The 27719-nt window shown below is 48.0% G+C and overlaps 1 protein-coding gene and 3 long non-coding RNA genes across 7 annotated transcripts in view; 3 read left to right on the forward strand and 1 right to left on the reverse strand.

The window, feature by feature from the left end:
- The window catches only part of LOC139031861 (uncharacterized), a 28347-nt gene extending 15532 nt beyond the window's left edge, over window positions 1-12815 (forward strand). For both annotated transcript variants that reach the window (XR_011484370.1, XR_011484371.1), the window contains 2 exons: window positions 10260-10427; window positions 10815-12815. This is a non-coding gene — a long non-coding RNA (uncharacterized lncRNA). The remainder of the gene's footprint in view (window positions 1-10259; window positions 10428-10814) is intronic.
- Window positions 1-18865, reverse strand: part of LOC139031860 (uncharacterized) — a 29365-nt gene extending 10500 nt beyond the window's left edge. Inside the window, exons 1-2 of the long non-coding RNA XR_011484369.1 lie at window positions 18776-18865; window positions 483-10562 (exon numbers count right to left, since the gene is read on the reverse strand). This is a non-coding gene — a long non-coding RNA (uncharacterized lncRNA). The remainder of the gene's footprint in view (window positions 1-482; window positions 10563-18775) is intronic.
- The window catches only part of FADS2 (fatty acid desaturase 2), a 37659-nt gene continuing 28578 nt past the window's right edge, over window positions 18639-27719 (forward strand). Inside the window, exon 1 of one of the 3 annotated variants that reach the window (XM_070457471.1) lies at window positions 18639-19016. In XM_070457471.1, coding sequence (XP_070313572.1) covers window positions 18810-19016 — 207 coding nt within the window. In that variant the 5' untranslated portion in view covers window positions 18639-18809. The remainder of the gene's footprint in view (window positions 19017-27719) is intronic. The other 2 variants (XM_070457470.1, XM_020916871.2) reach the window with 2 other exon arrangements.
- Window positions 19164-27697, forward strand: LOC139031862 (uncharacterized). Its single transcript, XR_011484372.1, has 2 exons — window positions 19164-20345; window positions 27392-27697. It is a non-coding gene; the product is annotated as an uncharacterized lncRNA (long non-coding RNA).

Consider the following 27719-nt stretch of genomic DNA (forward strand, 5'->3'; position numbering starts at 1 on the left):
TGTTGTTTATCCATTCGATATACAATAGTTTGTGTCTGCTAATCCCAAACTCCCAACCCAACCCTCCCCCACACCCTGCCCCCCCTCAGTAACTGCAAGTCTGTTCTCTGTGTCTATGAGTCTGTTTCTGGTTTGTAGATAAGTTTATTTGTGCCATATTTTAGATTCTACATATAAGTGATAGCTTAAGGTATTTATCTTTTCCTTTTCCTCTCTTTTAACAGAGCGTCCACAGGGTTAATAAATTGCTAGTTTGGAAAGAGCTTGTACTTTATAATTAGACCTAAAGGTCAAATCCCAGTTATGTGAATTACTTAACTTCATTGAGTTCTGATTCCCCCTACTGTAAAAGGGGGACAGTAAGGGCACATTCAGTTCTCAGGATGTTCCCTCCCGTAGCTCACCCCATGGGAGTCACAAGCAAGGGAGTCAGCTGCCTGGCAAACCAAAAACTGCAAGTGGGGATGGTGTCTGACACTAACCTGCCAGGGCTTGTAAGTCCCAGTAGACTGGAGCCTATGAACCCTGGGTCTCTACAAGGTGAGAAGAGAGGACAGAGATGTGACCAAGGGCCAGGCAGGAGAAACCTTCAGGATCCAGGCTCTGAGACCCTTTGGAGCTCTGAGACCCCATCAGCCTACTGTTCAAACACACATGTATGTTTTGTCATGTTGGATGAAGTCTTGCCATGTGAATCTGTCTTGTTTGCTGTCCATAACTAGATCACTAATGAAAGAGCTGTGACCTTTGAGTCAGAACTTGAGCTTCCAGTCTTTCTTTTTCCACTGGATTGCCACACAGCCTTGGTTCAATGCCTTAAGCCTTGCTGGGCCTTAGCCATCTTGGTGATTTAATGAAGTTGTCCCAGCTCTAAAAACTATGACATTCTGAAACGACCAAATGTAGGAACTTCCCTGAGGGTCCAGTGGCTAAGACTCTACTCTCCTGATGCAGGGGACCCAGGTGGGATCCCTGGTCAAGGAACTGGATCCTACATGCTGCAAAGAAGAGTTTGCTTGCCAAAACTAAAGATCTCATGTACCATAACTAAGATCTAGCTCATCCAAATAAATATTGGGGGGAAAATGGTTCTTTCGTGGAAAAGAAAGAAATGAGCAAATGCATTTGAAGTTAGCAAACTTGGCCGCAAGCCCAAGGCTCCCAGAGCAGCTCTTCCTCCCCTGAGGACTGCTCTATCCACTGACTTTGGCCGCCTTCTTTCTGTTGAGCCTGGCGTGAGTGGGCACTCGATCAACAGCTGTTGCATGAATGAGTGACTGAATGGTTTTAGGTTTTACCCTTTAGCATTTAGACATTCACCAAGGAGTGCAAGTTGATGGGAAGGGCATGGGCTACAGAATCAGACATATTCCATCCCTGCTTGTGGGACCTCTGGCAAGCTACTTAACCTCTCTGAGCCTTAGTGTCGTTAGTGGTCCTTGTACGACTGCTATGAAGAGTAAAATGAATCGTGGGTTTAAAGAATTTAGCAGAGCTTTGTGCATAGGAAATGTTCAAGAAATGTTCCTTATTGGTCCTGACAGTCAAAGAAACAATGGCAAGAGCACGCAAGCTTCAGCACCACAAAGATGAAACAGTAGAAAGAACAAGAATCATAAGTCCCTTATATCATGTATATTACTTCATAGATGGTCAAGTGCTTTTAGTTTTTATTGTATTTGTCTGATTATATCTTCATGATCCTGTGAGGTAGGGATTACTTACATTTAACAGATGAAGAGACAGGCTCAGAGGGATAAGGTGACCTGGTCAAAGAGGGTCACACAGCCAACAGTGGCCAGAGCTTGTGCTAGAATCTGGGCTTTGTACACATCCCATGAAAGCCACAGCCTCAGAGGCAGAGGGTTCTCGTGGGCACCGGAGGGGCCAGGCGGAGGGCTTGGCAGTGGGCCCCCCGGCTGCTGATGCACTCTGGCCTGGAGCCTCCCCTCTGCCAACGAGTGTGCGCTTTCCGACCCCTCCTCCGGGCTCCTCTGTTCTTCCCGTCGATCCCGCAGCCCAGGTGCTCTGCAGTCTCCACCGCCTCTCAGGTACTGCCCTGCCCTCCCCGCCCGGGTCCCTGCCGGCTTGCCCAATGCTCCCCTCGGCTCCCCTCATAAAGATGCTGCCTGTAGTCTTTTTTTTTTAAACATTATTTATTTATTTGACTGTGCTGGGTCTTAGTTGCAGCATGCAGGATCTTCAGTTGCAGCATATGGGATCTAGTTCCCTGACCAGGAAACGAACCTGGGGCCCTGCTGCTTTGGGAGCAGGAAGTCTTAGCCACTGGACCATCAGGGAAAGTCCTGCCTGTAGTCTTTTAAAAAGTAAATATAAGACAAGCCCTGCCCGTGACTGTGGGCAAGTTGTCTCTTGTACAGAAGCAGGAGGGTAGCTTGGCTGACCTCCGGAGGTGGTTTCAAGCCCTTCTGTTGGTGGCTGCCTGGCGGGGGTGTCTGTCCAACAGTCACTGTCTGTAGCCTGGGTTAGCCTGGGTTCTGGCCGCAGACTTCTCACTGGTCACATGGTCCCTCTGTGTCTCCTGCTTGTAGTAAGAGCTCCCATACTGGGCTTCAGCCCAAGGGACATACTCTTCTTCTGTGCACAGTCTCCTAAATACCATTGAAGAGGCCACCCTTGAGGTTCCTGCTTGGCCTTCAGAGTTCAGCAAGAGGCTCTCACTGAGCTCGTCATGGCCCAGATGGCAGAGCGACGGCCACGGTGGCCCAGGCACTGCCTGCACCCCACATGGCGGGGGGGGGGGGTGCGGTGCGGGGGACGGCGTCTCTTCTCCCCTGAGGTCGTCACTAACAGGACGATGCCTGACACAGTTCATCTCAGAGTTACCTTAGTCAGTGTAACAGGTTACTTTTTAGATCCTGAATTTTGTAATAAAATTACATTACCTAAAAAAAAAGAAAAAAGAATCTGGGCTTTGTAATACGGGTATTCTCTGGGGTCTGATCCATGGCTCATGTCACTGTCCTTCCCTAACTCCAATGCTCTGTAAAAATGCACGTTTATATCTGATGTTAGAATGAGCAGTAAGGATACTAGATTCCCAGGTATTCTAGACTGAGCATGACCCCTTCGTTCTTACCCTGGTTCCCCACCAGGTAGAGTCACCCTGGTTTATATACATATATATTTATTGTGTTTGATCTCCTCTTTAGGTCTCCAGGAGGCTCCTCCTATTTAGGTTCTTATTCGTGCTTCCCCTTAGCCCAACCTTTATTATTTTTTGTTCCTCCTCTTTCAATCTGCAGGGCAACAAGGAGCATCTTTTTTGCAGTAAGACACCCACCTCCTTAGTCATTAGTTGGCCTCATGATCAGAATGATAGAAGATGTTTCTACTATGATTTGGCACAAAGATAAGGTCATTTCCCCTCATCACTGATGACATCCCGTATTTTTTTAGCCTTTTGAGCTGGATGTCTGGGCAAGACCAACATCTTCAGGAAACATTACTGCCATTTATGTCCTTTCCTCCCTTGCCTCATCCCTGGCTGATTCACTGGGCAGGGCATTGTGAAACCATGGAAAGTGTTGGGGCCGAAATCCCAGCAAGAGCTGGGCTGAGCCAAAGGGCACTGCAGCAGTGCATCAGTGGCTGGGGGTTTCGGAGAACCTTCAATGAGAGTAAGCAGCAGTGGCATCAGAACAAAAGGGGCTGATGGGAAACACTGATGGAGGTAGAATCTGTCAAACACAACTTTTTTTTAATCTTTTGGCTGTGCCTTAAGGTATATGGGATCTCAGTTCCCTGACTAGGGATCCAACCCGAACCCCTTGCATTGGCACCAGGGAGTCTTAACTACAAGGCCACCAGGGAAATCCCCAAACACAGCTTTTTTGCAAGAGTGGGAAGCAAGAGAAGTGAAAGTCACTCTAGAATTCTGATGGAATGACAGGAAGAGGAGTGGTACCATTAATAGAAACAGATGTGTTAAAAGGAAGGGCTTTTGGAATGGAAGAGGACAAACTCAGCTTTATACCAGAAACAGTGAAGGTTAGACCTGAGTACGCCCAGGGAACACACCTGCACAGGCCTGTCTCTGGACTCAGGGAAGCTACCTGGGGTAATGGGATGGTTAGTTTTGTATGCCTTGGTGGTTATATGGATGTAGATTTGAGAGGCGGAGTCACCCCAGATGTGGTGCCTGAAAGTGAAAAGACTGAGTGAGTCAAGGGTCAAGAACATTTAGTGGGAAGGAAGAGCGAGAGAAATAAATGGATGAGATCAAAGGGGTGGTTCAATAGTAGAATCAGGATCACGTCTTGACCAAGAGCCAAAGGACATGGCCTGGCGAGAGGGAGGAGATGTCAGCCTGCCAGATGCCTCCCAGAGGGCCAAGAAGGAGTGACCGCACTTGCTGGTGACTTTTCAGATCAGATTCCAGAAGCCTTGGTGGGGGCAGGCTCTGTCTAGTATCTGCTGGTTAAGGGTCTGTCATCTTCCTGAGCATTGGAGTCCTCTTCTGCAAAGATGGAGTCACAGTAGCTACCTCAGGAGTTAGGAGAAGGAGGAGGAAGTCACTGGACCAAGGGCTTTTGTGCACTTGAGAGCCCTTTGAGTGCCCTAACCTGATAGAGGTCACTGATGCTTTTGAACTGCGGTGTTGGAGAAGACTCTTGAGAGTCCCTTAGACTGCAAGGAGATCCAACCAGTCCATCCTAAACGAAATCAGTCCTGAATGTTCATTGGAAGGACTGATGCTGAAGCCGAAGCCCAATATTTTGGCCACCTGATGTGAAGAACTGACTTGTTTGAAAAGACCCTGATGCTGGGCAAGATTGAAGGCAGGAGGAGAAGGGGAGGACAGAGGATGAGATGGTTGGATGACATCACTGACTCAATGGACATGAGTTTCAGTAAGCTTCAGGAGTTGGTGCTGGACAGGGAAGCCTGGCATGCTGGACAGGGAAGCCTGGCATGCTGCCATCCATGGGGTCGCAAAGAGTCAGACACGACTGAGCAACTGAACCGAACATGCTGGACAGATAGGAAGGAAGGTTACCACCACTCTCAGAATTGGAGAAGATTATAGCAATCTGAGAAATGAATAGGAGACATAAAGTAGACCCAGAAAGGGTCTGTGGTTCCCCAAATTCAACAATTAATGGCCTGTGAAGGAGCAGTGGTGGCTTGAGAAAAAGATGACTGTGAAGACTTTTTAAAGATCCAAGTGACTTGGCCATATCTATCAACCAAAGGAGGGAAGAGATAAAAATGGCCAGAAAGAGCTTTTGGCTTGGGCCAGCTGGTCCTCTGCCTGTGCTCACATCACATTCCCTGTCACTGCCCCAGGGCCTGATCCCTTTGGCTGTCTTTGACTTTCACCCTTCTTCTGATTAACCAGTCTCTTTGCTACCTGAACCCCGCCAGTCTACTGCTGACTTCAGAGACTCCTAGTGAGGACAAGACAGAAAACCCCACTCACCAGTTCTGTGGGGACTGGTGTTATGGGCTCCATCCTTCCAGGCTCTGTCTTCCTGGGTAACCGCCCCACCCTGCCCACCCTTTCACCTGAGACGACCTTTCAGCTGAGACGACCTCAGCTCCAGGCCACCATGCTGGTCTGTTTGTTCCTGATAAAGTGCAAGGATCACAAAGAATTCCTGACAAGATCCCCAGTAACTGTGGTCCTTGGTACTGCTGCATGCCAGGGCAGGGTTCTGTGGGGCAGGAGGACGCCATGGCAAACTCATCCCTCTCCGAAATCACCCTGATTCCTGAAGGACCCTGTAGTCAAGTTGGAAAACTGGGGATTTTCTCTAAGGGGACAGTCTTACCAGTCCATCCAAGTAGTGAGAGTAGTGAGTAATAGAGCAGGAGGAGGTAGGTATGGGCAAGGCCATGATGCTGCAGACTTCAGCCTTCTAAAATTCTCCCTTAGGAGAGTTCCCTAGTGGCCCCAAGGTTAGGACTCAGCACCTTTGAAACTGTGCAACTCCGGTTGGACTTCAACCCACAGTCTTTTAATTGCCATCACACACTTCATTTTAGGACTTAGTGAACCTAGGATTCTTGATGTCTCATCGCAGAAAGAATTCAGTGAGAAAGTGATAAGTAAGACATGGATTTACTCAGAGAGTATAGAGAGAAACACACGCCACAGACAGAGTGAGGCTCATCTCAGAAGGTGTATGGGTTGTCAATTTTTATGGGGGGGGCGGGTAATTTCATAAGCTAATAACCGGAAGCGTCCCTGGTAGCTCAGCTGGTAGAGAGTCTGCTTGCAATGCAGGAGACCCCAGTTCAATTCCTTGGTTGGGAAGATCCACTGGAGAAGGGATAGGCTACCCACTCCAGTATTCTTGGACTTTACTGTTGGCTCAGATGGGAAAGAATCTGCCTGCAATGCAGGAGACCTGGGTTCTACCCCTGGGTTGGGAAGATCCCCTCCAGAAGGGAATGGCTATTTCCAACTATTTTGAGGATGGAATGGAGACTTCCAGGAATTGGGCCACCTCCCCCTTTCTGACCTCTTATGATTGGCCACAGAACACCATGACACTGGTGGGCGTATCATTCAGCATATGCTAATATATTACAATGAGAGTTTAATGAGGCTTGGGTCTACTGGAAGTCAGCTCATCTGCTATCTTGAACCTGGTTTGTTCTAACCAGTTTCTGTCATGTCATATGGCTATGTTACCTTGGGTTTCCCAGGTGACTCAGTGATAAAGAATCCACTTGCCAATGCAGGAGACATGAGTTCAATCTCTGGGTCAGGAAAATCCCCCAGAGAAGGACATGATAATTCACTCTAGTGTTCTTGCCTGGAAAATCCCATGGACAGAGGAGCCTGGTGGGCTACAGCCCACGGGGTTGCAAAAGAGTCAGACACTACTGAGTGACTAAACAATGGCTATGTCATTCTTTTAAAGGTTGTGTCTGCCTCGTTCCCTTCACTTTCGTTGTCAAGGCCCTGGGTTCAGACCCTGGTCAGGGAACTAAGATCCCACAAGCTGCATGATGGGGCAAAAAGAATAAAATAAAACAGAGTTCTCCCTTAGTGCAGACTCCCTCCCCTTCTCTCTGATGGGACACTGCAGTGCCTCTGAATGGATCTTACTTCTTGTAGGATGTCTCCCCTATATTCCACCCCAGCTCCAACTTGTCCCCCAAAGTCTCTTTTTACACCATAGATCTGGTCCTAGCACACTCCTGCTTTAGGAGTTTCCTTGCTTCCTCCATGATACAGTCTTGCCATCCTTCCAGCAGCATGCCAGGCTTTTCCCAGTTTGAACCCTACCCAGAGCAGTTCTTACCAGAACTCTCCTGGAGCCATTCCTCACTCTTCTTATATTCATTCATTCATTTGTGTCTTCATCACATGATTTTCAAGGTCTACTCTGAGTAGTGGTTCCCTGGGATCTGCTGGGAGCCCCACTCCTCCTGGCCGATCCACCATTCTTGCTCACCCCAAATGTGTTGGCTGCCTTTCAGGGCTTCAGCACCTTCTCATATGCCCCTTTCTCAGCCTGTGAAGCTTCCCCATGAGATGACCCCTGGGTCTTCCTTTCACTTAGCACTCCTTCCCCTGAGCTCCAGGACCTTTTTAACATTTTTCATTCATCTTCTCTATGTATTGTGTTAATCCCCCTTTCAAAAATTAACAATATTGGTTACTGTTTCAGTAAACTTTTTAAAAAATATATTTTTAAATTAATCTGTTTGTTTGGCTGATTTGCAGCACTCGGGATCTTTCATTGCTGTATGTGGACTCGAGGGTGCTTGGGTCTAATTGCTCCGTGGCATGTGGGATCTTCCCAACCAGGGATTGAACCTGCATCTCCTGCATTGGCAGGTGGATTCTTAACCACTGGACCACCAGGGAAGTCCCAGCAAACCTTTAACAGGCATAAAAGTCAGTGTACTCTTCCCAAGAGTTTGCCTCATCCTCTCTTACCTTGTGACCAAGGCTTTAGATGTGAATGTCTATGTCCAGTCTTCAATGCCAGAGAAGTCTCATTCGTGCCATCTGGAACTGAGACCAGCATGACATGACGTTGCTAGAGAGGAGGCTGACCACTGCAGGGATGGCATGCAAAGGACCCGCTTCGGCTCCCCTGTTGCCCCGCCCTCCCACCTGTTGTCCAGTCACCTTCGTAGCCTCTTACTGCATCAGGCTGCACCCAGCAGTTTCTGCAGCGGTTCCTCCCACAGTCCATTAGGAGAAGGCGTGTGATGTCCGTGGCACTTGTTGCAACCATGCATATTTGGCTGTTTCACCTTTCTTAAACTGCAGTCCCTCCATATTTAAGTAGCTATAACAGTGTGGATCCTGTCCACCTTACAGGGTTGGGATGAGATGCTAATGAGGAGCGTGTGTGTGTGTCTGTGTGTGTGTTAGTCAGTCAGTCATGTCTGACTTTGTGACCCCATGGACTGTAGCCTGCCAGGTTCCTCTGTCCATTGAACTCTCCAGGCAGGAATACTGGAGTGGCTTGCCATTTCCTTCTCCAGGGAATCTTCCTGAGCCAGGGGTTGAACCCAGGTCTCCTGTACTGGCAGGCAGATTCTTTACCATCTGAGGTTGCCACAACTCCGGGACTTGGAAATCACCCCACTGAAATATAGGACCACTTGTTCACTCCTAACTCAGTCGCTACGCTGTCTTCCCTTCTTCCCTGTTCTTACTACTATGGGGGAGCAAAAGTTGTCACCCCAAAATATGTTTCTTTGGCTGATTATTTTAAGAAACTGCAGACACAGGAGAAGCTCTGAAAACTGAGTATAAGTTACCCTTTGATAAGAGACATTCATGTATATAAGGGAAATTTCCATTTATAAGGGTATCGCCCTCTGTGTTCTGGGAAGAGGAGGATGACCTTACCTCTAGAAATTCTTATCAGTGCAGAAGACATAGAATTCAATCTGCAGAAAAATCTAACCTTTGTTCACTGCGCTTTTCCTGGTGACCTTCCAAAATGATTTTCCACCACCAACACTTCTATTTTTTTTTTTTTTTTAGCTGCTACCCAGGGCAAAAGGGATTCTTAGTTCCCAGACCAGGGATCAAACCCATGTCCCTTGCAGTGGAAGCACAGAGTCTTAACCAATGGATCACCAGGGAATTCTCTTTTAAAAATTTTTTTCCGACACCTTTTGTCTTCAGCTGAAGATGATGTTTAAGGTGAGGGTTTCTGCCATTTTGGAGAGTTACTTATTTTTCCTGTGGATCTTCCACGTATACAAAAGGTGTTGCTGTTGTTTAGTCACTAAGTCATGTCCGACTCTTTGCGACCCCAGGGACTGTAGCCTGCCAGGTTCCCCTGTTCATGGGATTTCCCAGACAAAAATCCTGGAGTAAGTCACCATTTCGTTCTCTGGGGGATCTTCCCAACCCAGGGACTGAATCCACATCTCCTGCATTGACAGGCCGATTCTTTACCAGTGAGCGGCCAGGGAAGCCCCACACGGGAGGTATACATGTTCTTAAGCTTTTTTTGTTTGCTTTTCTCCTGTTAATCTGTCTTGCATGCTTGCGTGCTAAGTCGCTTCAGTCGGGTGTGACTCTTTGCAACCCTATGGACTGTAGCCCACCTGGCTCCTCTGTCCATGGGATTCTCCAGGAAGAATACTGGAATGGGCTGCCATGTCCTCCTCTAGGGGATCTTCCCAACCCAGAGACCGAATCCACTTCTTTTCTGTCTCCTGTATTGGCACTTTACCACTAGCACCACCTGGGAAGCCCATTAATCTGTCTTGTATGTGTGTTAGTCACTCAGCCATGTCCAACTGTCTACGACCCCATGGACTGTACCCTGCCAGGTTCCTCTGTCCATGGAATTCTCCATGCAAGAATATCAGAGTGGGTTGCCATTTCCTTCTCCAGGGAATCTTCCTGACCCAGGGGTTGAACCCAGGTCTCCTGTATTGGCAGGTAGATTCTTTACCATCTGACCCACCAGGGTAATCTGTCCTACATCAGTTAAACTATTAGACTAGACAAAGACCCTAGAAGGGTAAAAGAAGAAAATGCTTCCCCGGTAGTTTAATCTGTGTAATCAACTGCTGCAGCTGAGAGAACCTGGGGCCTCAGGCAAAAGCTGGTAGAAATTAAGAATTCTTATCACATCAGTCTCCTGGATCTCTGCCTGCAGGATCTGATGGAAATGAGAGGTGAGAATCCTTTACTTTATGTAAATTTAGATTAGCAGGAGAAAATATCTGTGGAATTAGTTCCTTGGTGCTCCTGGATTTTGGTAAGAATGTTTTGAGTTTTCTAATGACCCCTATCTTTCCAGGGAGGGCTGCTGTTTTCTTTGTCTCTGTCATCCATGTCCTGAGGGCGTGACTTTATGCCCAGGGAGAATACTCCGTCAAGTCTCTTGCCAGCAGGGAGGAGCACGTACCAATGTGCATCTAAGGGACACATATGAGCTGTGGATCCAATCAGCCAGTCAGATGCTCAGGTAATGACTTGGGCTTGCAGCTGGGCTCTCCGCAATCTCTCTGTTCAATTTTGCCAGCTCTTATGCGACTTTGTCATAAGGTGTCCTTGTCCATAAGAGGCCTTTGTCTTGTCAACTTCTGTTGCTCTGTTAGTGCTAAAAAAAAAAAAAAAGAAAAGAAAAGAAAAAATTCCATGCCGGGAGCACCTGCCAGGTGTCAAAGATTAGCAGTTCCATAACCGGAGGCACACGGCTTGCTATCGGGAAACTGGAGATACATTTTCACAACATCATTCTTTACTGCCTGTAGCAAGAAAGGGTTTTACTTCTTAGGCTGTCTTTAGAGTGAACTTTCTGGATCGTGTGATGTCTGCATGTTTTTCACTCTCTTGTGGACGCCTCTTGCAGGAAAGAAAGGAAGGCTCGAGAAGATGGTCACGTCCCAGGTCTCAGGCAAGTCCCTGGGATGGCTGCCAAGGGTGGATTCTTGGCTTTGCACAAGAAAGAATCAAAGAGCAAGTCATGGTAAAACGAAGGAAGGTTCGTTGAGGGAGATACACCCTCTGTAGACAGAGTGAGGGCCATCTCAGAAGGCGAGAGAGGCATCAGGACACAGTGTTATCACTTTTTATAAGGGTGGGTAATTTCATAGGCTAAAGAATGGGAGGATTATTCCAACTATTTGGGGGAAGGGTTGGGGATTTCCAAGAATTGGGCCACAGCCCATTTATTTTTAGTTTGTATATTTAATCATTTCTCTCTTCTTTTGTATTGGGATAAAGCATCTGCCTACAATATGGGAGACCCGGGTTCAACCCCTGGGTTGGGAAGATCTCCTGGAGAAGGAAATGACAACCCACTCCAGTATTCTTGCCTGGAAAATCCCATGGATGGAGGAATCTGGTAGGCTACAGTCCATGGGGTCACAAAGAGTCGGACACGACTGAGCAACTTCACTTCACTTCGCTTCAAAGCTGATTAGGGCTTCCCAGGTGGCGCTAGTGGTAAAGAACCCGCCTGCCAATGCAGGAGACATAAGAGGTGTGGGTTCAATCCCTAGGATATCCCCTGGAGGAGGGCATGGTAACCCACTCCCATATTCTTGCCTGGAAAATCCCCATGGACAGAGGAGCATGGCGGGCTACAGTCCATGGGGGTCACAAAGTCCGACATGACTGAAGTGACTTAGCATGTCTGGCTAGGCAGAAAATGTGGGTTACATTTCATTTGTGGCTAGGTTCTGACCCTAGCCCTTTGCTGCCAGCCCTCAGAGAAATTGCAGCCTAAAACTACCATGACCAAAATGGGGAATGTTCTGATTAGATAAGACCATTTAGGAAGTGCACTTACAAGCAAGGGCTTCTGAAATCAAACAGTTAGAGGGATACCTATTTTAATTGGTATGTGGAAGCCTCCCAAAGGTTCCAAAATAGCCTCTTGAAAGATTTGTTGTAAAAGGCTAATGAAAAATAATGATACAAGAGGTATCACAACAAAAGGTTAGGACTTCCCTGGTGGCACAGTGGATTGTAATCCACCTGCCAGTGCAGGGGACATGGCTTTGATCTCTGGTCCAGGACGATTCCACATGCTGCAGAGAGACTGAGCTTGTGCGCTGCAACTGCTGAAGCCCATGCTCTGCAACAAGAAGCTCGCACACTACAGTGAAGAGTGGCCCCTGCTCGCCACAGCTAGAGAAAACCCAACTGCAGCAATGAAGACGCAGAACCACCAAAGCTAAAATAGCTAAATAAACTAAAACAAACAAACAAATGTAAGAAATTTAAACTAAAAGATAATTTACAGAAAAAAACAAAACAAAACATGAGATTAATTTAACTCCTACTGCTCCTCTCTGTCCTCCTTTGAGTGCTTATCCCAGTAATCCTTTGCCTGAATTCCCTTTCCACTCTGAAGAGACTATTAGACAATTATTTTTGAAAATAAAACCATTTGAGGTTGCAGACAGTCTTTCTTAGATACCTGTCACTCCTAGGTCAAAGGCTAAGCTAAGGGCCATAGTTAAAGAATGCCTTAAATGCAGGAAGGATTCTCTAAAGTTTTTGTGGATTACCTCCTGAGATTAATGGTTTGATAAAAGACAGAAAGAAAGTAAGGTGAGAGGCCACCAGTCTGGCTGAACTCATAATGACAGCTGATATTCAGATCCAGCAGGAATTTTTCCTAAACTAAATGGAGCGAGAGGAAAAGCAAAACACTCCAATGTATGCAGAATCAAGGAGATTCAAGAAAAGGAATTCTGACAAATACACATTTCTGATAACTTTAAGACCATAAAACTGAACTGGATAAGAATTAACAGAACCCTAAGGAAAAACTGAATTCATAAAACTGCTAACAAGAGATCAAGAATTAATAATATGGAATTGAATAAACTGATAAGAATGATTATAACTTTTGTGACTTTGTTTTATTGCTTTAAGGTTCTTTAAGGTTTTGTCTTTTCACACTTAGGCATCCCAGGTGGTGCAGTGGTAAAGAATCTGCCTGCCTGGGGTAGCAAAGATTTGGACACGACTGAGCATGCATACACACATGCACGCTCTCCACACTTAAGGAAACTTTTTTCTCTTAAGCTATCTATGACTTACAGTAATTTAGTAAAATATATCTTGTGAACAAAGATGAAACATTTATGTCTTCTCTCTACCAGATCCCTCCAGAATTCAGAAACTCTTAGTTTCTAAGAATCTGTTCTCCTTATAACAGGACACAACGAGAAACACTGGTTATAGTACCAAACCTTTGACTGGAATGCCATATTTGAGAGATGTGCAGAGACTCAGATTTGACCAGACAGTTTTAAAGAACTCAGGTTGACTTTATGGAGCCAATAAAGCCCCTTCACAAAGCTGGCCTGGCACCTTACTTACAAGATTACCAGCAAGCTTACCAGATGAATAAGGCCTTCATCTGCCACTTCCTGGCAGGGGTAGGAATCTCATAATATTTAGGGGAACCTCAAAAATAGCGGACTCACTCAAATCTATAGGTATTGCAGGAGAGTCTGATGGTGTTGCCCTAAAACAAAACAGTCAGTTATTTTACCAGCAAAATGGGTGTATACAGAAACAGCAAAGAACTGCAATTTGGTACATACAACCTACAGCAAATCACAAGCAAATCTGGAGAACAAAGGGGAGAACTGATAGGGACAGAGTAGGATAATCAAATAGTTAGCTCAGAAATCCCATTAGGCAATTACAGAGGGAACTTTAGGGGGCTTTAGGAGACCTCAGTAAGTTAATGATCACTCAAGAAAACAGGTTTGCTTAACCATAAAACCATGAAACAGAGGCAGGAGACATGCCTCAAAACAATAAAACAATGGTGGCATGAGACCCACATTCAGTCCAGTGAGCTCAGTAAGTTAATGACCTCTAGGACATGCTCTTTGCACACATAAAAAACAACAATTTCTGGAAAGGTGACACTTCAAAGTGAAAGTTCCTCATTGTACTGAGACCCGAAATTATTTTTCCATAGTGCCATGACAGTCCCGGCTTGACCATGTAGGGATATGAAAACTCCACTGCCCAACCTGGAGGAGGAGCTGATGATGGAATCGTGACGTCTACTCAAGAACGAGGAATAAAGTGGTCATTCCCCCACCCCCACCCCACACACTTTTCCTTTGATTATAAAACTGTAGCCCACTAAGTTCTCAGGGCACAACATCCTCTCTCCTACCCACTTGTAAGTACCACAAGTGTCCTAATCTGATAAATCACTTCTTAGCTATCACTTTGCCTCTTGCCGAATGCCACCTAGCAGTTTCAAAATCATTCTTTGATAGAAAAGAAAGGGAAGCTGGGAGGGGCTGATATAAACAAAGAGTCCACCGGAAGAAACAGGAAGTTTGAAATGTAGTGACTTTTCATTGGCCGGGTTATGACAGTCTCTCGTTGGCTAGGCTGTTGCAGGGCAAGGAGAAGTTCTTCCTTCCTCCTGCTGGGCGTTAAGTAGTAACCTTCTTCTGCTGGAGATGCAAAGTGCAAGTTGCTCAGTCGTGCCTGACTCAGCGACCCCATGGATTATACAGTCAAAGTACTTTCTGTCGGGTTTGCAGTTGACATTGAATGGTGGGGCATGAGAGCTCCCTCTTCTGACCTCGCAACTCCATCTTAAATGAGGTTTCTGTTAGTTAATTAATTTTCACAATGGCTGGTCCTTGGCTTGGCTTCTTGACCTCAAGAAGCTGTGAAAATTTCACTCTGAAGTTTCCTTATATAAAGTTCCCTCAAACCAGATTTTAGAGAGCCTACATGATCAATCACTATTCTTGCTGCACTTATGTATATAATCTGGCCAAGTCTGATGAGGCTATACTTCTTTTGCAAACAAACTGGCCTTAATTTGTCTATCTTTGGTAGAAATTAAGGTGATTTTAAGATGGCTTAAAACGCAACATTCCAAAAACTAAGATCATGGCTCCGAGTCCTATCACTTCATGGTAGATAAATGGGGAAAAAGTAGTAACAGTGACAGCTTATATTTTGGGGGGCTGCAAAATCACTGTGGCTGGTGACTGCAGCCATGAAATTAAAAGACAATTGCTCATTGGAAGAAAAGCAATGTCAAACCTAGACATCATCTTAAAAAGGAGAGACATTACTTTGCCGACAAAGGTCTGTATAATTATGGTTTTTCCAGTAGTCTTGTATGGATGTGACAGTTGGATCATAAAGAAGGCTGAGTGCCAAACAATTGATGCTTTTGAACTGTGGTGCTAGAGAAGACTCTTGAGAGTCCCTTGGACAGCAAAGAGATCAAACCAGTCAATCCTAAAGGAAACCAACCTTGAAAATTCACTGGAAAGACTGATGCTGAAGCTCCAATACTTTGACCACCTGATGCGAGGGGCCAACTCATTGGAAAAGACCCTGATGATGGGAAAGATTGAGAACAGGAGAAGACGGGGGCAACAGAGGATGAGATGATTGGATGGCATCACCGACTCAATGGACATGGGTTTGAACAAACTTCAGGAGACGGTGAAGGACAGGGAAGCCTGGCGTGCTACAGTCCAAGGGGTTGCAAAGAGTTGGACACAACTTAATGACTGAACAGGTTGATTTTAAAGAGAAAAATTGTTTCAATAGCACACCTTTGTAGATATCAGACTCTAGTGCTGTTCATTGTCTTTGAGATTTTGTTATTTACTTGTGAACTGAACTGGATCCTGAATTCTACTGGTTTCCTTCAATATCTGGTTATGATGCTCCAAAATAAACTTTCCAATTTTCTCCCAATCTTCTGACTTGGAATCACCAAGAACAAAAGCTGCTCTTTTCCTCAAAGCCATACAGACTGAATGACTTCATATAAACTTCAGAGAAATTGCCACAATACCTCATGTTTAGACAATCTTCTTTGTGTTTGTTGTTGTCTGGGCCATTCAGAAAAATTTGATGGGCCACCAGCATGCATGATATCATCAGACATTCAAACTGCAAATCAGGAGAATCTGATTGCCACCACTTGCCCACACTGCATGTGAAGATGCTTTGAGCCTGACATCTAGAACTGATGTCAGCTCTCATGGCAGCTCTCAGGACTCAGACATTGGGTTATAACTTTCTCCAACCATTCACTTTGTTTCCTTAGAAATTCCTCATATTAAGACTCACAAACTTGGAGAACGAACGTATGGTTGCTTGTACACGATCCTGGATTTAAAATGGATAACCAGCAAGGACCTCCTGTATAGCACACGGACTCTACTCAGTGTTATGTGGCAGTCTAGATAGGAGGGGAGTTTGGGGAGAATGGATACACATATGTTTATGGCTGAGTCCCTCACTTGAAACTATCACAACATTGTTAATCGTCTATACCCCTATACAAAATTAAAAGTTAAAAAAGAAAAAGAAATTCCTCTTATTACCCCTGATTTCCTGCACAATATAGGGCTAACTTTGGGGACCCAGTTGCATCACTTACCTCCTGAAATGAGATATATAACTCTAACTGAACTGACCTAGTCTCACCATTGGGAAACTGGTTCAACGTGGTATGGACCAATCTATCAACTTAGTTTCTGGGCTGTGAGACATCTTGGGAAATTTTCAAAGGAATTTCCTGCTATACAGGAACAAAATTTGCCACCACAGAATTTAACTCTTTGGCATAAGGCTATTTCAGGCTGATTACTTTTAAGAAACTGCAGACCATGAAAAGCTCTGAAAACTAAGTAGAAGTTACCCTTTTGTAAGAGGCGTTCACATGTACAGGGGAAATCTCCATCTGTAAGGGTACCTCCCTCAATGTACCAGGAAGAGGAAGATGACCTTACTTCTAGAAACACTTACCAGTGCAGAAGTTCAGTTCAGTTCAGTTCAGTTCAGTAGCTCAGTCATGTCTGACTCTTTGCAGCTCCGTGGACTGCAGCACACCAGGCCTTCCTGTCTATCAACAACTCCCGAAGTTTACTCAAACTCAAGTCCAGTGCAGAAGATAACGCCTCAAAACCGCACAAAACCTAACCTTGTTTACTGTGCTTTTCCTGGTGACCTTCCACAGGTCTCCACCCCCACCCCCAACATCTTTTTGTTTGTTGTTGTAAATATTAGCTGTGGCATGTGAACTTTTAGCTTTGGCACATGGGATCCAGACCAGGGATGGAATCTGGCCCCCTTCATGGAAGAGCGGAGTCTTAGTCAGTGGACCACCAGAGAAGTCCCACATCTTTTGTTTTTTTTTTACTGAAGATGGTATTTAGGGTGAAGAGCTTTCACCGTGCAATTTTCAGGGAGTTACTCAGTTTTTCTGAGTATCTCACATGTATACAGGAGGTATGAAAAAGTGAAAGTGTTAGTCCCTCTGTCCTGGCTGACTCTTTGTGACCCCATGGACTGTAACCCACCAGACTCCTCTGTCCACAGAATTCTCTAGGCAAGAATACTGGAGTGGGTTGCCATTCTTTTCTCCAGGGGATCTCCCCCAACCTAGGGATCAGAATTGGGTCTCCTGCATTGCAGGCAAATTCTATCATCTAAGCCTTCAGGGAAGCCCTACAGGAGGTATACATACTATTAAATGTTTCTTTTTCTCCTGGTAATATCTTATATCATTTTAGTTATTAGACTAGGCAAAAACCTGGGAGGGTAGAGGAATTCTAAGGAATTCTTAGGAATTCTAAGCCAGGCAAACCTTTCACTAGGGCACTAATCCCAAGCAGCTCGGTCCATTAGCCCTGGGGGCCTGCACAGGCCTATTCTTTTGATATCCCCATCTTTATCTCCTGGAGTCTGTATAACAGCACTGAACAGTTCATCGTAGGAGGTCCTGTATCATTTCCATAGTATTTCTTCCCAACTGCGAGATTCCTGAGTTCAGGGCCAGAACCAAGTCCTCGCGTCCCCACCACGGCGTCCCCCTCCATCCTCTCCCCACCATGGCGCCGAACACAAGGAAGCACATAAGAGGTTCCACAATTCTTTTCTAAGATCCACTGATTACAGGCTTTGGAGCCCTGGGCCAGCCGCAGGCTGGCGTTCCCCCAGGGAGGCTGCAGGAGGGCGCCAGTGTGGACAGCGAGCACAGTGTGGAGATATTGGAGTACCGATTCCAGAGGGTTAGGGGAGGGCGTCATCTAATCAGGCCGGTCCCAGTGGAAATAGCCCGCCCGGTGGCTTGGCCGCGCCTGCGCGCCCGCCAGCCGGGCCTTGGGCCGGTCCCCACCGCAAAGCGCGCGGAGCCGCGCGGCCCTCTTTGTGCGGGCATCAGGTGCACACCCGGGAGCGCGGGTCGCCGGCATGCGCGTAAGCGCCGGGAACCCCAACCGCCGCCCCCTCTTGCCCGCCAGGCTCCCCTGGGATCTCCTCGGGCGCCCGGGGCTGAAGTGGGGGGAGGGAGGAGTTCGGACACGTAACCGGCCTCCCGGCCCCTCAGGACTCCGAGTGGCCCGGCTGGCGGGGGAGCCGGGAACCGCTGCCCCAGCCCGCTGGCCTTCGAAAGATCCTCCTGGGCCAATGGCAGGAGGGGCGACGTGCCCGGATTGGTGCAGGCGCTCTGCTGATCACTGTGGAAACCCAGGAGGAGGGGAACGCGGGAGGATGCGGAGTCCCGGGCGGGGGGAGGCGGAGGGGCGGGCAAAGAAGGCTTCGAGGCCCTGAGCTACCCAGGAGTTTTCTCTGGAGGCAAAAGTCCGCTGCGAGCTCGGGGTGGGGGGGGTGGGGGGGGGAGGCGGAGGGAGGGCCGGAGGGAGGGGACCGCTTCGGGGCACTTGGAAGCGGAGAGGAAAGGCAGGGATACTCCGGAGCTAGGCGAGGAGGCTGGGGGAGGGGACGTCGTGGGAGGAGGAGAAGACAAAAGCCGAAAGCGATAAAGGTCCGGACCGCACTCACCTCAGTGCACTGGGCCACCCGATCAGCAGGCAGCATGGGGAGCGGGGGGAACCAGGGAGAGGGGGCCTCCGGGCTTGAGGCGCCGATGCCCACCTTCCGCTGGGAGGAGATTCAGAAGCACAACCTGCGCACCGACAAGTGGCTGGTCATCGATCGCAAGGTCTACAACATCACCCAATGGTCCAGGCGGCACCCCGGGGGCCAGCGGGTTATCGGGCACTACGCCGGGGAAGATGCTACGGTAAGGGCCTGGGGCCACTCCCGCCACCCTTCTCCGCTGAAGGAGGGAGGCAGGAGCCGTGGGTCTCAGGACGTCAGACAACACCTCCAGCGCCGAGTGGAGCTTGGGGGGGGGGGGGGGGGGCGGCGGGGAGCCGTCCCGGTGGGAAGGAAAAGTGTCTACGGCGCTCACCTCCCCCTCCGAATCCTCGTCCCGTGGCACAGCTGGGTCAGCGTGCGGTGGGGTTCGGATTTTGGAGCCCCGGAGGCAGATCCAAGCGGTGGAGATCCGTGCAGGATCTACCGCGCGCGCTCGGACCCTTGCGTCCGTTCCTTCCTCCGAGTTCAGCCGGAGCCTGGGAACTCCCCCAAACCGGGGAGCCGGGACCCTGAGACTTTAGCGCCCCCAGCGTGGAAGATGGCCGCCCCTGGGTCCCGCGGAGAGGAGCGGGAGAGGAGCCAGGTGTAGGACTCCGCGCGCGTCCCCCACTCTCCGGCCAGACAAGGGGGCGGGGAAGGAAAGCTCGTCCCCGGCCGGGGCTCGCTCCTGCTGGAATTGCAGTCTCAGAAGGTCCGCAATGGCTGCCTCGGAGACCCCGCCTGGTAGCTCCTGTTCCCACGCTTTCTGAGACTACCGAGACCCCCCCTCCTCGCCCCCACCCCCCGCAAATGTCGGCGATCTTGAAGGGGAGGGAGGAGACGGTGCTGATGGAAACTGGTGGAAAGAAAAAGGGCTGGAGTTTGCAAAACCCAGGTGGAGAGGGGCCTTGGGACGGGACGTTACAGCAGCACCAGGCTGGCAACAGATCCGGCTGCACCCGAGGTTACTCTGGGATTTCAGCTCAATGGTCCTCTGTTCTCAAATCCTGCCAAGAATGCCTTTCCTTCATCCTTCCCTGGGAGAGGTAGGGGCGCCCTAGGATCTTCCCCGAGCCAGGGCTGCCCATCTCACCCTCAACTTTACTCACCAAACCGGCAGCTCTGTGACTGCACAGCACCGCTATCGCGCTCCCTCTTCCCCCACCTGCCCCTGAACTCGGAGAGGCAGGGAGGAAAGAAAGGGACCACTCTTGGTGGCAGTGAGCCGGAAGCCGAGAAGTCTGACAGCGAGGAGAATTTGGGAGAGTGACTAGGGAGGGATCAACTTGACATAGCTCATCCCACCTGGAGTTCTGGCATGCCGAGCTGATTGGGCTTTTGCTGTTCAAGCTCTATGGGCCTGTCAGTGGGTGGAGCTCTACATCTCCCTACCTCTTCTATCTCTTTGGGACAGGCAGAGTCAAAGGATGAGGGCAGGTCAGACAGCTGTAATCTAAGCTGTTACTTGGCTCCTTGCTTTGACCAGCAGAGGGTAAGTGATAGCTTTTGGCCCCATCCCATTTTACCTGCTTGTGAATTTGGCTTAAGCCCTTGGGGCTGTGAAAGTGATCGTGACTTAAGTGGGTATAAGATTTTTAAGCACCATCAGTTTATTATTTCATTGGGACCTTTATACAACCGTGTGAGGAGGTGGCGTAAGACGAGTTCCTAAGTAAAGACTTGACTCTTGGTTGGAATGCTGCCATGACTTCATTAATAAGTTCTGAAGGTTCCTGCCCATGGTTGAGTCGTCATTGAAAAGTTTCCTAGAAGGAAAAGTCAAAAGCCTGTGGATTGGTCTGGTGGATTGGTCTGTTTATTCCGCTGTTTTCTTTAGTCGCTCAGTTGTGTCCGACTCTTCTGCAACCCCATGCACTGAAGCCCACCAGGCTCCTCTGTCCATGGAATTCTCCAGGCAAGAATACTGGAGTGTGTTGCCATTTGCTTCTCCAGGGGATATTCCCCACTCAGGGATCAAACCCGGGTCTCCCACATTACAGGCAGATTCTTTACTGTTTGAGCCACCAGGGAAAGGGAAGCCCATTTATTCCGTAGTGTTAAATAAATATGTTTTCTTAGGTGGCAAGGCATTTCATAAACTGCAAGCATTAGATAAATGCAACGGAGTGTTATTTACTGCAACATACTAAGTCTAAGCTTGTACTGCTCACTGTATGACAAGCTAATAGTCAAGAGACAGTTGTTGCGACAAGGAATAAGGACCTTTTACCTAAGGCCAGCAAACTGGGAAGACAGTGGGCTCCTGCCCCAAAGATCCATCTTGCCTGAGTTAGAATTCAGGATCCTTTTATACTGAAGGGGCAGGAGTAAAGTCGAACACTTCTGGTTTTCATCAGCCTCGAAAGGGGATGTGTTAGTGTCTTGTTCCCTGCAGTCATTCACAGGTTTGGTCAGGAGGTTTTCTGGGAGCTAAACAAAGGTATTAATATTTTAGCTCAGTGTTCATTACCTAGGAAGCAGGGCTCCCAGAGATGAGCCGTTATGTATAATTTAAGTTTATAGGCAAACATCCCTTCAGTGATTAACTTGCAATAGAGTACAGACAAGATTCTTCCATATTACGTTATCAGAGAAGTGAGTGTAAGAGTGAGGATTATGTAACAGCTGGAATGTAAAGTAAACAAGGAGGAATTTGGAGGAAACTTTTTAAAATCTGCGCCAGGTCCATTTGGTGTAGCAAGACACAGAAAGAATCTCTATGCCCAGAGCTTACTGCCTTGTGAGATAAAACTTTGGGGGCATGAAATGCATTAATCTTGTTGAATAATGGTGGAATGAGCAACTGGATTTCCTTTCTCCCTCTCTCTCTCCCTCCCCATCTCTTTCTCTCTCTCTTTCTCGCTTGGGACCACAGTTGCATAAGACCACACAGGAAGTCTGGTGTCTCTGGAAAGGGGACTCCTGGGACACTGGCACAGGCTGGGAATGGAGAGACTACTTTTTGGCTGTTGAACAAGTGGCTTTGCCCTTGGGCGTGGACTTCCTCAGAGTGGGAGCAGTGAGAATATTTACAGTCCTATAAGGTTTGGGAAGTGTTGATGGGTAGATAGAGGTCAGCTTCCTGGGAGCACTGGAATGCACCGTTCTGAGTCAATCTAGATGCAGTAGAATCCTCACCTGAGGCTGGCAGTCAAGGAAGCCAGATAATCCGGGGCCTCAGCAGGGGGTTTTCCTGTTACCGAAGAGCAAGAGCAAGCAGTTGTCATTTGGTCCTGCTTTCAAGCAGAAAAAATGAAACTAAATTTTTACAGCTCACAAGGCACAATTGTACAGATCAGGCCTGTAGTGAATAGCTCTTATTGATCTTGGGTTTAAAAACCTTGCTTTCTTGGCAGCATGCCTGCTAAGTCACTTCAGTTGTGTCTGACTCTTTGTGACCCTATGGAGCCCGCCAGACTCCTCTGTCCATGGGATTCTCCAGGCAAGGATACTGTAGTGGGTTGCCATGCCCTGCTCTAGGAGATCTTCCCAACTCGGGAATCAAACCTGCATCTCTTAACATCTGCACTGGGAGGCGAGTTCTTTACCACTAGCGCCATCTTGGAAGCCCCTCTTGGCAAAGTGAAGTCGCTCGGTCGTGTCCAACTCTTTGCGACCCCATGGACTACCTACCAGGCTCCTCCGCCCATGAGATTTTCCAGGCAAGAGTACTGGAGTGGGCTGCCATTTCTTTCTCCAGGGGATCTTCCCAACCCAGGGATCGAACCCAGGTCTCCCGCATTGCAGCCAGACGCTTTACCATCTGAGCCAGCAGGGAAGCCCCTCTTGGCAACACTCAGACCACAACTCAGGATCTACCATCAGGGAGACCTCTTAGCCCAGCTTCCCATCCCTCCTCCTCTACTCTTTCCTTCCTGTTTTCACCTTGGGTTTCTTCCCCTCTAGTCCTCTGGCTCTTCTCCGGTCTTTGCCGTGCTGTGGGCAAAGGGAGCCCTTGCCTGTGTTCCAGGGCGTCTTTCCTCTTTCAGAGGCAGGGTCCCACCACTGCAGAACTTTTTTTTTTTTTTTCTATATTTCAACTGAAGGATAGTTAATTTACAATGTTGTGTCAGTTTCAAATGTACAGCAAAGTGATTCAGTTACATACATACATACAGATTTCAGATTCTTTTTCAGAGTCTATTACAAGACATGACATATAGCTCCCTATGCTATACAGTAATGTCCTTGTTGTTTATCTATTTTATATATAGTAGTATGTATGTGTTAATCCCAAACTCTTAATTTATCTCAAACCTCCTTCCCACCCTCCATCCAGAATTTTTCATGCTTAACAAAGACTCATCATACATTTTTGGGCTCCCCTGATGGCTCAGCAGGTAAAGAATCTGCCTGTAATGTAGGAGATGTGAGTTCAATCCCCAGGTCAGGAAGATCCCCTGGAGGAGGAAATGCAACCCACTCCAGTATTCTTGCCTGGAAAATCCATGGACAGAGGAACCTGGCGGGCTGCAGTCCATGGGGTAAAGAATCACACACAACTAAGCATGCTTGTGTTACAGTTACTCATCACACGTTTTCCCCAGCATCTCTGTAGCAGCAAGTTGGTCCTGGGCACAAAGGTGAATAATTAAAAGGTAGTGAATGCACCTGCTGGATTTGCTTCTCTCCTTTCAAACTGAGACTTGAATCTGGAACTTTTACCTCTAGACCCCAGCTGCCCCACCTCTGTGCATTGTTACAGTGCCTTTTCTTACCCTGTCTGCATCCATTGCCTCTGGGAACCTAGGGAAGGTGAGAAGAGGTCAAGATTCATTCCTCTTTTCACTTCCTCCTAGGCTGTTCTTGGGAAAAGGCAACAGATTGAAAATGGAATGAATCTCTGGCCTCCTCAAGTCAGGAGGCTGCAGGTTTGAAAGGCAGAGGACCTGGGTTTGAGTCCTAGCTTTAGGAATCCTAGGCAAGGCACTTAACCCTGAACTTCACTTTCCAGGTCTATGAAATGGGAAGGTTATTTATCATCAGGCTTACATTGGCTGTGGGTGAGTCATTCTTTAAATTTCAGAACACTCCACTGGTGTGCAGGGTCATTACTGTGGGGCCCTTAGCCTCCTGCACACGGGTATACAGGTTCCCAGCATGCATAATAGTTCAGTTCAGTCACTCAGTCATGTCCAACTCTTTGCAACCCCATGGACTGCAGTACACCAGGCTTCCCTGTCCATCACCAACTCCCAGAGCTTGCTCAAACTCATGTCCAGCAAGCTGGTGATACCATCCAACTGAAACCGTTTACCTCAGATTGGGACTCGAACCCCCATGGCTGGGACTCAAACCAGCCAAAACCCTGCTTGGGACTTGAACCCACATGGCTGGAACTCGAAACCAGGCAAAACCCTGCTTGGGACTTGAAACAGCCAAAACACACAGTACCTGGTTTCAGGACATAATGAAGCTCAGGTTCTTTCTGTCTCATCACAGAAAGAATTCAGTGAGAGACAAAGTGATAGGTTAAGAAGTGGATTTATTCAGATCCAGAGAGAAGGGCCATTGCAGAGGGCGAATGCAACCGCAAAATTTGATGTGGTTAGTTTTTATAGGCTGGGTCAATTCATATGCTAATGAGAGTGGGAGGATTGTTCCAGCTATTCTGGGGAAGGGGTAGAGATTTCCAGGATTTGGGCCACCGCCCACTCCTTGGTCTTTTAACAGTGCTGTGGAACTGTCATGGCACCTCTGGGTGTGTCATGTCACTTGAGGAGTGAGGATTAAGATCTAGTCTTGCCTGCTACTTTGGTCCCATTGGATTCTAATTGGTTTATGTTGTGTCCTTGGGCTATGTCATTTTTTTAAAAGTTGTGCCCTGCCCCTTTCCCTCCTGTTACACAACGATCTGTCATCCCCGTCTCCTCCTCCCTTTAGTCTTTCTCAGGTCGGGGTCTTTTCCAAAGAGTAAGTTCTTCGCATCAGGTGGCCAAAGTATTGGAGTTTCAGCTTTAGCATCAGGCCTTCCAATGAATATTCAGAACTGATTTCCTTTGGACTTGACTGGTGTGATCTCCTTGCAGTCCAAGGGACTCTCAAGAGTCTTCTCCAACACCACAGTTCAAAAGCATCAATTTTTTGGCACTCAGTTTTCTTTATGGTCCAACTCACATCCATCCATGACTACTAGAAAAACCACAGCTTTGACTAGATGGACCTTTGTTGGTAAAGTAATGTCTCTGCTTTTAAATTTGCTGTCTAGGTTTGTCATGGGCTTCCCTCATGACTCACAGTTGGTAAAGAGAATCTGCCTGCAATGTGGGAGATCTGGGTTTGATGCCTGGGTTGGGAAGATCCGCTGGAGAAGGGAAAGACTACCCACTCCAGTATTCTGGCCTGGAGAATCCCATGGACTGTATAGCCCATGGGGTCACAAAGAGTCGGACACTAATGAGTGACTTTCACTGCACTACTTCTACTACTAGGTTTGCCATAGCTTTTCTTCCAAGGAGCAAGTGTCTTTTCGTTTCATGGCTGTAGTCACCAACTACGCTGATTTTGGAGCCCCAAGAAAATAAAGTCGGTCACTCTTTTCATTGTTTCCCCATCTATTTGCTCTTTCACTTTCATCAAGAGGCTCTTTAGGTCCTCTTCACTTTCTGACATAAGAGTGGTGTCATTTGCATATCTGATTATTTGCATATCTAATTATTGATATTTCTCCCAGCAATCTTGAGTCTAGCTTGTGCTTCATCTAGCCCAACATTTCGCATGATGAACTTTGCATATAAGTTGAATAAGCAAGGTGACAACATACAGCCTTGACGTACTCCTTTCCCAATTTGGAACCAGTCCTCATAGTAGGGAGTTCAGTAAACCAGAAAAGAACAAGCAGGAAGCAGAGGAAACTTGGTGACCTCTTTGCTGCCAAAGGTAAAAGATATTTACATGAAATCCCTCTGGTGTTTGTGCCTGGAAGGCAGCTCCACCCCCTCAGCTAGATTTTTGTCAGCAGTCCACTTCCTGCTGGTTGCAGCCTTCGGAAGGTCGTGTACCCAGCCCCAGCATTGCTGGTATGTTCTGCATTTTACTGAGATGTGTTTCCTTGCTGTAATCCCTTCATGCCTGGGTTGCCTGTGCCTGGCATCAGCAGGGACCATCTTGTCAAGAGCCCTCTGGCCACAGAACACTGCCCCCCACCCCCACCCCGGCCTCCATTGCTTCTTTCCCTTGGAGGGGACGTGACACAGGGGCTTCCCACCCTGCCCTCATCCTGCTTAAATCTCCCCACTGTGGAAAGGAAGTCAGCATCCTTGGATCCAGCTGAGAATAAAGGATCCCTCCTCTGCATCTCACTCTGTAACCCCTTGTTCTGCAGAGTCCCTGTGCCTGGGGCCACCCTGAGTTTGCTTCTCCTTGAGCTTCCCCAGTCCCTGGCCATGTGCCCAGATATGGGGAGCTGGATTAGAGATTCATCTTGCTCTGCAGAGCTGGGAGGCTTCCCAGAATCCACCTGCCAGTGCAAGAGACATAAGAGACGCAGGTTCGAGATCTGAGTCTGGAAGATCCCCTGGAGTAGGAAATGACAGCCCACTCCAGTACTCTTGCCTGGAAAAAAAATCCCATGAACAGAAGAAGAGCCTGGCTGGCTATAATCTATAGTCTTGCAAAGAGTCAGACACCACTGAGCACACACACACACAGCACGCCGCAGAGGTGGACACAGTCAGAAATAAGCTGTGACACCTGATGGTCAGTGCAGGAGGAGCTGTGAGTTCTGCTCAGCGCATGAGGGCTGGGCAGGGAGGATCTCTTCATGCAGAAAGGGCTGGCATGGGAAATGGGAGATGGTGGAAGTAGGAACTGGTGAAGGTCTTGCCTTGGGGAATCTGGGTGTTTTGGTCCTTTATCTACAGCCTAACCTCCCTAGGATCTAATACACACATCTACCCTCCTAGGGGTGGGTCTGCCTCCCCTGCTCCCCAACCGCTGGCCACTCCCTCCCCTTCACCTATGTCCCTGGCCTTCCTGTAAAGTCTTTGGTTGCAATCTCCCTGCCAGAGAAGGATAAAGCCTGCTTCCAGTTCTTATTCCAAAGTCAACATTTGGATTGGTCTGTACTATCTTGCCCCTTGGCCTACCTTGTGTCAGTCAGATGCTTTAACCAAGCAGCTGCTGGGAGCCCCCTGCAACCTTGTGAGGCGTACCTGTGACACTTGTAAGGGGGATACACAAAAAGTGGTCAACTTTCAGGAGGAGGAAGTTCATTTTGATTGAGGCCTTTGTATGAACAGGGCTTCCCTGGTGGCTCAGATGGTTAAGAATCTGCCTGCAATGCAAGAGATCCAGGTTCAATCCTTGGGTCAGGAAGATCGCCTGGAGGAGGAAATGGCAACCCGCTCCAGTATTCTTGCCCATGGATAGAGGAGCCTGGCAGGCTACAGTCCATGGGGTCACAAATAGTTGGACACCACTGAGCAGCTATCACTTTCACTTTTGTATGAAAAGCAGAAAAGTCTAGAGTTAGGTGCACCTGGAGCGTGACCCATTGGCTTCACCTCCATCAGTCTTCTTTTCTCACCTCTAAACTAGGAACTGCGGCACAAGTAAAGATTCATGGGTATACAAAATCCATGGTGCAGTGGCTGACCTGCATAATCTCAGCCACCAAGAAGGCAATGATATTCTGGAAGCACAAGAGCTGCAAAATGGCTGAAGAGTGGAAAAGTCTGCTGAGCTGAGAGGGTGCACGGCTGTGGGATCCTGTGAACCCCACATCGTTGGAACATCGCCGTTGGTACTGAGGTCATTGCAGTGAACGAGACAGGCTTGGCCTTTTGGTGGAGCTTATGTTCTAGTTGGGGAAACAGGCAATAAAGAAGTGAGCATGTAATATAACTTGTGGTTTTTGATAACGGTT

The sequence above is a fragment of the Odocoileus virginianus genome, chromosome 28 (assembly GCF_023699985.2).
Source record: "Odocoileus virginianus isolate 20LAN1187 ecotype Illinois chromosome 28, Ovbor_1.2, whole genome shotgun sequence".
NCBI classification, from domain to species: Eukaryota; Metazoa; Chordata; class Mammalia; order Artiodactyla; family Cervidae; genus Odocoileus; species Odocoileus virginianus.